General features: G+C 47.0%; 1 protein-coding gene across 1 annotated transcript in view; it reads right to left on the bottom strand.

Annotated features, from left to right (window-relative positions):
* The window catches only part of SCUBE3 (signal peptide, CUB domain and EGF like domain containing 3), a 378,535-nt gene that overhangs the window by 231,049 nt on the left and 132,707 nt on the right, over positions 1-14,779 (bottom strand). Inside the window, exon 10 of the mRNA XM_072137190.1 lies at positions 715-831. Within this exon, the coding sequence (XP_071993291.1) occupies positions 715-831 (117 nt within the window). The remainder of the gene's footprint in view (positions 1-714; positions 832-14,779) is intronic.

The following is a 14,779-nucleotide window of genomic DNA, read 5'->3' as shown; positions in this document are numbered from 1 at the left end:
AGGGACACTACCGCCATACAGAGAGGGACACTTCCCCCATACAGAGAGGGACACTTCCTCCATACAGAGAGATACACTACCCCCATACAGAGAGGAACACTACCCCCATACAGTGAGGAACACTACCGCCATACAGTGAGGGACACTAGCCCCATACAGTGTGGGACACTAGCCCCGTACACTGAGGGACACTACCGCCATACAGTGAGGGACACTACCACCATACAGTGAGGGACACTACCGCTATACAGTGAGGGACACTACCGCCATGCAGTGAAGAATACAGCCATACAGTGAGGAACACTACCCCCATACAGTGAGGAACTCTACCGCCATGTTCCTTTCTTCTCCCCAGAGTTCTCTGCCCCATGTGACACGTTGTGCTTGCGGCCATTTTGCTAATAAAGAGGGTAAAAAAAATTATTATATTTTATTTTTAACTCGAAATTCATTCCCACGAATAACTATAAACTTCGGATTTCGTTTTCCTGAAATATTAAACGAATTTAGAATTGTTAAAATCGATTCGCCCATCTCTACAAATAATGTTCTGAACCTGTGAGTAAAATTTTGTGTGATTTTCGAACATGTAGAAAACATGTCAAGCATGTAGTCTGAGCTATACAATTCATGAAAGCTCTTTTTAAAATAGTTTACTTCATTATACACATTTGCTACTGGGTATTAAAATGAAAACACAGTATGCATAGTTACCTCCACAGTGAGTGATTCCATATAGTGAGTAGCCTTTATGACACAAACATTGGAAGCTGCCAGGAGAGTTTGCACACATATGATCACATGTCCGATCAAAGGAGCATTCATCAATGTCTGTGAGATGTAAAACAGGATTGTTAAAAAAAAAAAAAAAAAAAAATTATTGATTATCCATGTTTGATTGTATTGACATATTCTGAGTAGGAACCTGCCACTCCCACAAAAATACATGGCTTCATAAACTTTATTACACTTCATACATTGCGGGGCATAATGTTTCTCCCAGCCTCTCAGCTTCTAGTATCTGTTAGTATCTGTTGATCTGGTGTTATGACACCTGTTTCCCCTACCAGCACCAATGGCTACTGTATGTCATCAATATCAAAATCCTCTTCAAAAGTGTAAATATTGATTAACTTTTTTCAAATACGTGCAGAGGATATGTTTTAAAATATTTGTGTAATATTCTGGGGGGAGTTTTATTTAAAAATCTAGGTTCCTCTGCTCTATTCTTTACATAGCTGCAGCTAGGGAAAGGGCATCTTGTAAAATTTGAAAATAATGTGGCTTACTGTTGAACACTCCATGGGCTTATATACCTATATATTTACATATGAAGTACCTATTATGTACTTTCAAGGACTGTTAGGTATGATAGCTGACATCAGACTCCTCTCACAAAATTAATATCTGCAGCAGAAAGAAGGAAGCCAGATAGTCAGCCATCAAAGGTCATACATAGTTTGGGGGAGATTTATCATCAAGTTTCTGAGGTAAAACTGTTCTAGTTGCCCATGGAAACCAATCAGTGCGCAGATTTCATTTTATAAACAGCTGTGGGGAAATAAAAGCTGAACTCTGATTGGTTGCCATGGGCAACTAGAATAGCTCTACTCTAAGAGACTTATGATAAATCTCCCCATTTGTGTGGAACGTAAACTATAGATTTACAAAAAATATTATGGCTGACTGTCAGACTCCCTTCTCTCCATAGCTCATGATAAATTTGAAGAGGCATCCCTTACTTGTAAATTAAGTAAAGTGACAGTCACATTTTAAAGGCAATCTGTCACCCTGATTTATCTACCCCAAATAATTGCCACGTTATGTAGGGCTAGTTCCTGATGCTTTTGATTGGTCAAATAAAGTAAGCTTCTTGAGATTGTGATACCTTTAAATGGCTAAATGAAATATAAGATGTTACAAGCAAGCTCCTTCATCAGGCGTTGAATAACAGGCTTTCTGAAGTGACACTGATCTCATACACAATGAACAGAGACACCTCAGAATAACATTTGTTGTAGTGGGTAATGAAACCCTTTGATAAATTGAGTCCTGCGTTGAGGGTGTCAAAGAGGGTAATAAACTTGTATTCCCAAATTCGTCTCTCATTTTGTGACCGGAAATTGCCCTTAATACTAGAACCTTCATATCCATGGTGATATGGCGAGGAATGCCAAAAGGAAAAAGAAAGGACAAGAGAAAGTGTTATATTGAGACTATAATCTATTTGTTGTGACCGTTGCTTAGTTTCCTGACCTCGATTCTCTGCCGCCTGTCTTGACCTTCTGCCTGACTAAGACTCGGATCCTGCCTGCCATTTATGTACCTCGCCTTGACCACTACTGCGAGCAAGTTGCGCCTGTGGAGTGACCTGGTGGTATTCTGCCGCAGTAAGTCTAACCCTTTTTGTGGCAGGCTCTGGTGAATACCGGGTGCCACTTTGACTTCGCTCCCAGGTGTTGGCTTAGGTCATCACTCGCGGTGGTTCAGTGGGTCCACCTCCTCCGATCCTGGCAATATGTAGCCTGAACCCTAAGGCTATCTGCTATTGCCCCCAAAAGCACTTCTATCTCCATTGGAATATTTTTAAAGCAAACAAAAGTATTGGTGGCAAAGGGCAAAGCTCTGCATAAAAAAGCAGTTCATAGTATCATAGTACATGTATTTAGTACATAGTAGTATATAAACTGCTTTGTTATGTAAGGCTATGTCCTTATATGCCCTGTATGATGGATTAATATTAGAGATGAGCGAACATACTCGTCCGAGCTTGATGCTCGATCGAGCATTAGCGTACTCGTAACTGCTCGTTGCTCGGACGAGTATTTCGCCCGCTCGAGAAAATGGCAGCTCCCGCCGTTTTGCTTTTTGGCGGCCAGAAACAGAGCCAATCACAAGCCAGGAGACTCTGCACTCCACCCAGCATGACGTGGTACCCTTACACGTCGATAGCAGTGGTTGGCTGGCCAGATCAGGTGACCCTGGGATAGACTAGCCGCTGCCCGCGCTGCTCGGATCATTCTCTGTCTGGATGCCGCTAGGGAGAGAGCTGCTGCTGGTCAGGGAAAGCGTTAGGGTGTTCTATTAGCTTACTGTTAGGCAGGAGTGATTCTACAACAACCCAACAGCCCTTCTTAGGGCTACAATAACGTTATACTTTTTTTTTTTTATTTGCTTGTGGCTGGGCTTGCTGGCACTAGTAGTGCAGCTAGTACCATATTGTAAGGAATTAGCAGGGGGACTTGCTACCGTTGTGTTTAGCTCTTAGTGACACACATATCCACCTCAAACACCAAAGTGGGAAAATTTATTAGGGGTTTGATTTCAATTAGGCACAGTCTGCCAGTTTCTTTTTATTTTACGTTTATTTTTTTAATAACTCAGTGTCATCTCATCTTGCATAGTAGTGTGCTTTAATACTTGGCTAGAAAATAGCCATAGGAGAATCCAAACGGCTTACTTACGCCTACAGTAGCGTTATATATATTTGATTTCTGGTTGATCTGCTGGTGGCTGTAGTTGCTGCAGTGCATCTACTAGCAAATTGTGAGCAATTTGGAGTGAGACTTGCGACCACTGTGTTTTGCGCTTAGTGACGCACATATCCATCGCAAAGACCGAAGTGGGAAAATTTATTAGGGCCCGGGGTTGGATTTCAATTAGGCACAGTCTGCCATTTCCTTTTTTATTTTACGTTTATTTTTTTCATAACTCAGCGTCATCTCATCTGGCATAGTAGTGTGCTTTAATACTTGTCTAGAAAATAGCCATAGGAGAATCCAAACGGCTTACTTACGCCTACAGTAGCGTTATATATATTTGATTTCTGGTTGATCTGCTGGTGGCTGTAGTTGCTGCAGTGCATCTACTAGCAAATTGTGAGCAATTTGGAGTGAGACTTGCGACCACTGTGTTTTGCGCTTAGTGACGCACATATCCATCGCAAAGACCGAAGTGGGAAAATTTATTAGGGCCCGGGGTTGGATTTCAATTAGGCACAGTCTGCCATTTCCCTTTTTATTTTACGTTTCTTTTTTTAATAACTCAGCGTCATCTCATCTGGCATAGCAGTGTGCTTTCATACTTGGCTAGAAAATAGCCATAGCAATAGGATAGCATCGTTTGGTTTTAAAAGCTAAAAAACACACAAAAAAAAGTTTAAAAAAAAATTAAAGTTATAACTCTCATTTTCAAAATGTTTAACCCGAGGGCTAGGGGTAGAGGACGAGGGCGGGGACGTGGGCGTCCAACTACTGCAGGGGTCAGAGGCCATGGTCCTGGGCGGGGTGAGACACCACCTGCTTATGAGGGAGCAGGGGAACGCCGCAGAGCTACACTCCCTAGGTTCATGTCTGAAGTTACTGGGACTCGTGGTAGAGCACTGTTGAGGCCAGAACAGTGCGAACAGGTGATGTCGTGGATTGCCGACAATGCTTCGAGCAATTTGTCCACCAGTCAGTCTTCCACGCAGTCCACCCATGTCACCGAAATCGGCACTCCTCCAGCTCCTGCACCTCAGCCTCCTCCCCCCCAGTCTGCCCCCTCCCAGCAAAATTTGCCATTTGAACCGACATACTCTGAGGAACTGTTTTCTGGACCCTTCCCACAGTCACAAACCACTTGTCCGGTTGCTGATGAGCAATTTTCCGATGCCCAGGTTTTCCACCAGTCGCAGTCTGTGGGTGATGATGACCTTGTTGACGTACTGGAAGAAGTGTGTAAAGAGGTGTCCGACGATGAGGAGACACGGTTGTCAGACAGTGGGGAAGTTGTTGTCAGGGCAGGAAGTCCGAGGGGGGAGCAGACTGAGGGATCGGAGGATGATGAGGTGACAGACCCAAGCTGGGTTGAGAGGCCGGGGGCCGGGTGCTTCTGAGACGGAGGAGAGTCCTCGACCAGAACAGGTTGGAAGAGGCAGTGGTGGGGCCAGACGGAGAGGCAGGGCCAGAGCTGGTGCATCAGCGCCAAATGTGTCAACTAGTGAAGCGGCGAGGGCTAGATTTTCAGAAGTCTGGAGGTTCTTTAAGGAAACACCGGATGACCGACGGACTGTGGTGTGCAACCTTTGCCAAACCAGGATCAGCAGGGGTTCCACCACTAATAGCTTAACTACCACCAGTATGCGCAGGCATATGAATGCTAAACACCCCACTCAGTGGCAACAAGCGCGTTCACCTCCGGCCGTGCACACCACTGCTCCTTCCCCTGTGTCAGCTGATAGTCAGCCCCCTGCCCAGGACCCTGCCACAAAAACCCCATCGTCGCCTCCACGATCCTCCACAGCATCCACCAGCGTTCAGCTCTCCTTACCCCAGACGCTGGAGCGGAAACGCAAATATAGTGCAACCCACCCGCACGCCCAAGCCCTTAATGTGCACATCTCCAGATTGCTAAGCCTGGAGATGCTGCCCTATAGGCTAGTAGAGACCGAGGCCTTTCGCAGCCTCATGGCGGCGGCCGCCCCTCGGTATTCGGTCCCCAGCCGCCACTACTTTTCCCGATGTGCCGTCCCAGCCCTGCACCAGCACGTGTCAGACAACATAATCCGTGCCCTGACCAACGCCGTTTCTGACAAGGTCCACGTGGACGAGTGCTGCCGGGCAGGGCCACTATATATCGCTGACGGCACATTGGGTTAACTTGGTGGAGGCTGGGACCGAGTCTGACCCTGCGGCTGGTCATATACTGCCGACGCCGAGGATTGCGGGGCCTACCTCGGTCCAGGTGTTTCAGGCCTACTATGCCTCCTCCTCCTCCCACCCCGCCTCCACCTCCTCCTCCGAACGACCATCCGTGGGCATGGCGCCATCAGTCGGTAGCTCTAGGCACAGCAGCAGTGCCGTCGCTAAGCGACAGCAGGCGGTGCTCAAACTGCTGAGCCTAGGCGATAAAAGGCACACCGCCCAAGAACTATTACAGGGCATCACGGCGCAGACTGATCTGTGGCTGGCACCGCTGAACCTGAAGCCAGGCATGGTTGTGTGTGACAACGGCCGTAACCTGGTGGCGGCTCTGCAACTCGGCAGACTGACACATGTGCCATGCCTGGCCCATGTGTTAAATCTGATAGTTCAGCATTTCCTCAAGACATACCCCAATCTGTCTGATTTGCTCACGAAGGTGCGCCGCATCTGTGCGCATTTCAGGTAGTCCAGCACAGATGCTGCCACTCTCAGGGCAGCGCAGCGCCGCCTCCAACTGCCCGCTCACCGACTGTTGTGCGACGTGCCCACGAGGTGGAATTCAACACTGACCATGTTATCCAGAGTTTACCAGCAGCGCCGAGCGATTGTAGACTGCCAGATGTCAACTTCCACCAGAACTGGTAGTCAGGTCAGTCAGCTTCCTCAAGTCTACAATGAGGAGTGGACGTGGATGTCTGATATCTGTCAGGTGCTGAGTAACTTTGAGGAGTCAACACAGATGGTCAGTGGCGATGCCGCCATCATCAGCCTCACCATCCCGCTGCTTGGCCTGTTGAAAAACTCTCTGGTCAGCATGAAGTCGGAAGCTTTGCGCTCCTCACAAGAGACGGGGGAAGAAGATTCCCTTGTTGATAGCCAAAGCACCCTTAGGTCCGTTTCTCAGCGCATATCGGAGGAGGTGGAGGTGGAGGAGGATGAGGAGGAAGAGGAGGAGAATGTTGGCGAGACACAAGAGGGGACCATTGTTGAGTCCTTCACTGTTGAGCGTGTATGGGCAGAAGAAGAGGAGTTGGAGGAGTTGGAGGAGGAGGAAATGGACAGTCAGGCCAGTGAGGGGAGTGAATTCTTACGCGTTGGTACTCTGGCGCATATGGCAGATTTCATGCTAGGCTGCCTATCCCGTGACCCTCGCGTTCAAAGAATTTATTCCAGCACCGATTACTGGGTGTTCACTCTCCTGGACCCACGGTACAAGCAAAATCTTTCCACTCTCATCCCTGGAGAGGAAAGGAGTGTGAGAATGCATGAATACCAGCAGGCCCTGGTGCACAAGCTGAAACAGTATTTCCCTTCTGACAGCGCTAGCGGCAGAGTGCGTAGTTCTGCGGGACAAGTAGCGAGGGAGAGTAGGCGAGCAGGCAGCTTGTCCAGCACTGGCAAGGGTACGCTTTACAAGGCTTTTGCCAGCTTTATGTCACCCCAGCAAGACACTGTCACCTGTCCCCAGTCTCGGCAGAGTAGGGCTGATCTTTACAGAAAGATGGTGAGGGAGTACGTAGCTGACCATACCATCGTCCTAAATGATCACACAGCTCCCTACAACTACTGGGTTTCAAAGCTGGACATGTGGCACGAACTGGCGCTGTACGCCTTGGAGGTTCTTGCCTGCCCTGCCGCTAGCGTCTTGTCCGAGCGGGTTTTCAGTGCAGCTGGTGGCATCATCACCGATAAGCGTACACGCCTGTCGACTGACAGCGCTGACAGGCTGACGCTTATCAAGATGAATAAAGCCTGGATTTCTCCTAATTTCCAATCTCCACCAGGTGAAGGAAGCTCAACCTGAATAATTTATCCACTCCTCCTCCTCCTCATTTTCCTCCTTCTCCTCCTCTTTGTACAGTAAAGCAGAGGAAACTGGCTATTTTTTGACAGGTCCCACTGGCTCTAGCTATAGTACTTTATGCATTTAATTTTTCTGGAGGGCCACCGACCCGGTCCTCTGTTTTAAACAATTTTTGGGAGAGCCACATACAGGCACTCAATCTATTCAATTTTTCTGGAGGGCCACCTACCTGCTCCTCTGGTTTGAAAACTTTTTTGGACTGCCACATACAGGCACTCAATCTATTCCATTTTTCTGGAGGGCCACCTACCTGCTCCTCTGGTTTGAAAACTTTTTTGGACTGCCACATACAGGCACTATCCAAATTGAATTGTCTCCATAGCAGCCTCCACACGTTGTCTCCATTGCTACCTCCAAAAGTCGTCCATATAGCTGCCTCCATACATCGTCCCTTTATCAAACGAGGTGTGTCAGGCCGAAATTTGGGTTGTTTTCATGGATTCCACATCAAAGTTGTTAACTTTGTCGCCACCCTGCTGTGTTATCCACAAAATACACTGGCAAACTTTTACCATTTACGGATATTATTTCAGCGCTTCTTGCGCATCTGTTTACATTCCCCTCACCCGCCATATCCTAAACTTATAAGAACGCTACTACACTTGATCTTATACAAAAGGTTCTTAGAAGTGCTGTTTGGGGAGTAGCCTAGAGACAGGGGCTTGGATTGGCGAAAGCTCGCCTGGCAGCGGAGCGCCAGCTCCATGCCAAGAACCAACTAACATAGTTTTAACTGCAGCACCTTTAATCTACTACTAGTTCACTGCCTCCATACATGGCCGCCTTATCAAACGTGCTGTGTCAGGCAGAATTTTGGGTTGTTTTCATGGCTTCCACAACAAACTTGTTAACTTTGTCGCCACCCTGCTGTGTAATCCTCAAAATATACTGGCAAACTTTTACCATTTACGGATATTATTTCAGCGCTTCTTGCGCATCTGTTTACATTCCCCTCACCCGCCATATTCCAAACTTATAAGAACGCTACTACACTTAACTTGGTGCAGGCTGGGACCGAGTCTGACCCTGGGGCTGGTCATATACTGCCGACGCAGAGGATTGCGGGGCCTACCTTGGTCCAGGTGTTTCAGGCCTACTATGCCTTCTCCTCCTCCCACCCCTCCTCCACCTCCTCCTCCTCCGAATTACCATCCGTGGGCATGGCGCCATCAGTCGGTAGCTCTAGGCACAGCAGCAGTGCCGTCGCTAAGCGACAGCAGGCGGTGCTCAAACTGCTGAGCCTAGGTGATAAAAGGCACACCGCCCAAGAGCTATTACAGGGCATTCCACATCAAACTTGTTAACTTTGTCGCCACTGTGCTGTGTAAGCCACAAAATATACTGGAAAACTTTTTTCATTTACGGATATTATTTCAGCGCTTCTTGCGCAGATGTTTACATTCCCCTCACCCGCCATATCCCAAACTTATAAGAACGCTACTACACTTGATCTTATACAAAAGGTTCTTAGAAGTGCTGTTTGGGGAGTAGCCTAGAGACAGGGGCTTGGATTGGCGAAAGCTCGCCTGGCAGCGGAGCTCCAGCTCCATACCAAGATCCAACTAACATAGTTTTAACTGCAGCACCTTTAATCTACTACTAGTTCACTGCCTCCATACATGGTCCCCTTATCAAACGAGCTGTGTCAGGCAGAATTTTGGATTGTTTTCATGGCTTCCATGTTAACTTTGTCGCCACCCTGCTGTGTAATCCACAAAATATACTGGCAAACTTTTATCATGTACCGATATTATTTGAGCGCTTCTTGCTCACCTCCTTTGGTTCCTCTCTGCCACCCATTGGTTTGAAGCCTGAGTCCATTTAGGGTATGTCGCCATGCCACTCTCTAGCCTGCCGCTGCCTCTGCATGCCGTCCCCTATAGTGTCAGGGTCAATTATTGGATGTTTTAGATGCTATCTAGCTTCATTCTGTCACTCTGTCATGGCCATGCTGTTGCCCATAATTTTGGCATAATGGTGCGATTAAGCAGCCTCAGAGGCATCCATGCATGCTGCCCCTGCTGTTTCCTGTCCATTTCCGTGGTGTTTCCATCCTTTTCTGAGGTTCCCAGGTGTTTGGCCAAGCTTCCCTGTGCAGAGCCTTGGTCCCCTTGAAAAATGCTCGAGTCTCCCATTGACTTCAATGGGGCTCGTTACTCGAAACGAGCACTCGAGCATCGGGAAAAGTTCGTCTCGCCCTTCCATGTTCCCCAGTAGCTCCTCTTCTTCTCTGCTGGTGTGTACAACAGGCCGGCAGGCGATGACGTCATCATATCAAGCCTGCCAACCTGCTGTACACAGCAGCAGAGAGGCACAATGATGATGTCGAGAGTGCATAGCTCTCTGTATCATCACTGCGTTCTACTACATTGGACAAAGAATTAAAGTCCCGATTGAAAAAGCGGCAGAGCTGGCATGGCTAGGGGCGAAGTTGGTGCGGCTAGAGGGTGGAGCCGGTAGGTGTCAGGGTCCACCGATGCTTTCACAACCACACCGGTGGGTCAGTCCGACCCTGTCCATCATACAGTCTTGATCCAGAAGAAGGAAAAAAACCCTGCAAGGCTGATGCCAATTGGACCAAAATAGGAAGAAATCCCTTACTTAGCAATATGGTAGTCAAAATAACTTCACAGATCAACAGAAATTATTTACAAAAAAATTACGTTCCCATAAGATATTTCTGCACTCCAGAAAGGCATCCAGGCCACTCTTGAACATGTTCAAATTAATAGCCATTACAACATCTTGTGGCAGAGAGTTTATCACGGGTGCCCCAGCAACCCATGTCCCGGGTCGCAGGCACACCCGCGTGCCTCCGTGTGCCACTGCCTCTCACTCACCTCTCCCAGCTCCAGCGGCGAACCCCACGATGTCCGCACTGCGGTGCATGCGCTACCGTTTCCCTGGGGCGCACGCATGAAAATTTAAAGGGCCACAGTACTGCTAATTTGCGCTGGCCAGCTGTTTGTCATTATAATCTCCAGCCCCTTTCTATGTCCCCTGCCGGATCTTTGTGATTCTATGCCTGAGAAAAAGCTATTTTCCAAGCCCTCTGCCATTATATCATGATTTCCAGCTGTGACCTTAAATCCGTTCCTGTCTCCAATCCCGTGCTGCCTGTCCTGACCTACTGCTAAGTTGCCGACTCCTATCCTGTACTGCTTGTCTCAACCTCCTGCCTGTCCCCGACCACGAGTTTGCCTGACAATTCTGTACTACACCTTGACGGCCACCGCGGACAAAGTCGCGGATCCCGTGTACAACCACGGACAATGACGTAAGGCGACACCTGGGACCAGAGTCTAAGTGGTACCCGGTTTTCACCAGAGCCCACCGCGAAGCAGGTTGGACTTGTTGTGGTGTGGTACTACCAGGTAAACCTTGTACGAGGGGACAAGGTTTAATCACCAGAGGCAACAGGACTTTTTTACTATGAGAACTGTCAATCACGATTAGCAACAGGTTAAAGATACACGACTGTATTTCAACAAATGTATGCGCCTCTATTTTATGGACACTTTTGACCTTGAAGTAAACTTATTAAAACTTAAACTCAATCCACAAACCTCCTTTAATCACTTTAGCGAGCTTCACAACAGCCAGCAGTCTATAGACACATTAGCCACTGTGACCAAAGAGCTAGCCAGCTTCCCTAAAAATCAGACTGTCAATTTACCATCATAAAGTCTTAATGGGCTACAATGGTACCTACGTTAACCCCTCTGAATAAACCACCACATCTTAGGGTTTCCTGCATCTGGCCTTATGACTCGCACCAATGGGCAAATAAGAGTCAAGCTTGCTTTACATTTATTAAAAGTTCTGCACCACTTTCTTGACATGTAAAGTGAAGCCTCCTGTCTTTATCCTCATAAGCCAAGCATTCCGGTTCTAAATTGGCCCAGATGGAGGGTCATGTGATCTCTATCTGTCCATCAAGAATCGCCCCGACAGGACCTTAATCTTACATTCATGAATAATATCATAAGGTCCTAGCACAGCGATTGCTCATGGACAAATATCACCTTCATCTGCAGCCATTCTATGGACAGGTATGTCTGGCTGATGAGGTAAAAGGCAGGTGGCTTCACTTTACATATCAAGAAAGTGGTGCAGAACTTTTAAAAGATCTATACTGTATATTTATCAATTATTTAATATCCTGTTCCCCTCAAACTTATACACACTTTACAAAAAACATGAGGCAAACCCCATTAATGTGTGACTCTTTGTATTCTATCACTAAGCTATTTAATATCCCAAATACAACATTTTCCCTACTCCAAGCAGTCTCATTTTATGTAATAATCTTTTTGTATGGCACTGTACTGTAATAAATGCAGTTGATAAGTCTAGATACATAACATCCAAAGCCTATCCCAAATCCAGTCAAGAACCTTCTCATAGAAGCTGGTTAGATAATACTGACAACAGGGGCGGTGCTAGTGTGGTAAAAGATCTGGGGCATGGGCCCCAATGCATGTGTATCGCACTTTAAGTAATGCCCACTCCTGTATATAAGCCCTCACATGTGGTTGTGCCAATAACAAGGTTACTTCTGGTATATACAGCTACAGAAACCACAGGAGAAATCTCTACTTACACCCAGTGCCTGCAGGTGACGCATCCTCCATCTTCTTCATTAGCCATCACCACGTCTTATGTCTTATGTCCCTACATCTTAGTTCCCTGACAGTGTTATCCTGCTGCTGCCCCTAACAATCTCCCCCAAAAACTGTAAGTCTGTGTTCACACATTTGTCTTGCATTTAAACAAAACCCGGTGTTCATTACCGATGTTAAGGATATCACACAGGTCTTGAATGCCATCTTACATACTGTCAGACATTTTAAAGACTCAGCATTCATTTCACATAACTTTGTGTAGTGAAAACGAAAGTTTGGGTGGGGTTCGTCCCTCAGCACACAAAGACTTAGTGCTCGCTAGCACCACCTGGAGGAAGGTATCCAGGTGAACATCTGGGCATTTTGTTTATGTGAAGACAGCCATTGGTTCTACATTCCTTTGTGTGCTTACATCCAATAGTGTTGCATTTGCAGGGTCAAACCACCCAGTAGTATTGCCCGCTTGTGTATTTGCATGCCCCTTTCAGAGTGTGTTATGACTTTCCAGATAAGAGTTTCAGTGCCACAGAGAATAAAGCAGTCTTGAGCTAATCTTCAGAAAGGACAGTGTGTCTTTCCTGGTTTACTCCATTCCAAGCTGGAATACAGACCCTATAATTTGAAAGTCACCTTTACAATGTTAGGGGTTTGAGCCCCAGATAAAAATCTATAAAAATTGGTGTCCCTTGGGTGGCCATACTTTTATGGACATCTGACCATCGAGGCGACCTCCGCAAGAGGCCAGGCGGCCAGTGACCAGAATTGACAATGAGCGCTCATCGGGGTAAGTCAAGTCTATTTTTGTCTACCTTGACTGTAGTTCTGTGTCACTGGCTGAAAGGGACTGGGTAAGGTCATCTCCTTGTGTGATAATATGTACTTTGCCTTAAATGTCCATATATAACAGTATGTTCACTATGATTGTGGCAAAGGATCCCTTGTAAGGTGATTGACAGAGACTGGACGGTGTCTATGTATGTTGTAGAAAAAGGTCTGCAGTGCCCTCTTGTGGATTGTTGATGTAGTTCAGAGAGTTTGTGATGGTGTTGAGATTTTTGTTCATGTAAGCGCTGATAGAATCTGGAAGTTTGCAGAGACAAATTCTGGCCAAATTTACGTATCTTTCCTTCGGGATTAGGATCGGCCTCGTGATGCAGAAAGGGACAGTAGGGACTCAGGGACACTGACGGGAATTTTACAGTTGAGCGTTAACTCCTTGATTTTTGAAACATTGTGTGAAGGTCTCTAATTTGTACTTACTGATAGTTAGCGGGGTAGTCTGGAGCTGTATTTACGGAGGATATCTATAGCCCTTGAACAAAAAGATTTGTGAATTATATCGGAGACGCTTTCCAGAACCGCATGGCTTTGGACATGATCCTTGCTGAGAAGGGAGGAGTCTGTAAGATGGTGGGAGTGGCTTGTTGCATGTACATCCAGGATGACAGCGCCCCCTATGGATCCATTACCCATGCACTTGAAGAGATTGAAGGACTGTCCAGGGAACTCAAGAGAAACTCTGGGGTGGACACTTTGTCCTTCACTTTGTAGTTGGGGGATTGGAAGGGTTTCCTTTAAGTGGGGGTGATATTGGGGATTGTGATTTTGCTCTCGTCACTTATTGCGTGTTGTGTGGTCCCTCTCACCAGGTCCACCTTGTCCCAGATGGCCGTCCAGGCGGTAAGAACCATGACAGGAGAAGTCCCGATGTGGAGAATACCGTCTTGTTGAAGAACCAGCCTGTTACTAAACCCATAAACTATGGAAACACAATTATGTAATTTGAGTATGCAGGCCTGTAACCCCTGAGTGACTGGCCTCCAGGGGATCTGGTGAAGAGTTAACAAGTCCAGCAGGTAAGGGTTTAGCCTACCTGTGGGTACCTGAAGTTTGAGGAGGTCACCCTGGACAAAGTTACAGGCCATGCAAGACTCAAAAGGGAGGAAATGTTAAGGATATCACACTGGTCTTCAATGCCATCTTACATACCTTCAGACATTTTAACCGGTTCGCGACCGCCCGCCGTGTATTCACGGCGGCGGTCGCGTTCCGATGCATGGAGAGGGCTCGCGGGCCGAGCCCTCTCCATAGCCGGTAAGTCTCTGCTGCATATTGCAGCAAAGGCTTACCGGTAACACCCGCGATCGGTGCCGGCACCGATTGCGGGTGTTTTCTTGCAGAACGCCGCCGGCAAAGCCCATGCGCCGCCATCTTTCCGAGGATCGCCGCTCCCCGTGACGTCATCGGGGAGCGGCGATCCATTGCCATGGTAGCTTCGGGTCTCACGAAGACCCGAAGCTACTTCGGGTTAACCCATTCATTACAATGTGCTATCAGCACATTGTAATGTATGAGGATTAAAATCCCCATATACTGCCATACTGTAGTATGGCAGTATATGGTAGGATCGATCAGACAACCTAGGGTTAAAGTACCCTAGGGAGTCTGAAAAATAGTAAAAATAAAAGTAAAAAAAAAGTTAGAAAAAAAAAATTATAATAAAAAAACCTAAAAATTCAAATCACCCCCCTTTCCCTAGAACTGATATAAATAAACAGTAAAAATCATAAACACATTAGGTATCACCGCGTTCGAAAATGCCTGAT

The sequence above is a fragment of the Engystomops pustulosus genome, chromosome 2 (genome assembly GCF_040894005.1).
Source record: "Engystomops pustulosus chromosome 2, aEngPut4.maternal, whole genome shotgun sequence".
Lineage (NCBI taxonomy): Eukaryota > Metazoa > Chordata > Amphibia > Anura > Leptodactylidae > Engystomops > Engystomops pustulosus.
This window is presented reverse-complemented; position numbering and strand designations above follow the sequence as displayed.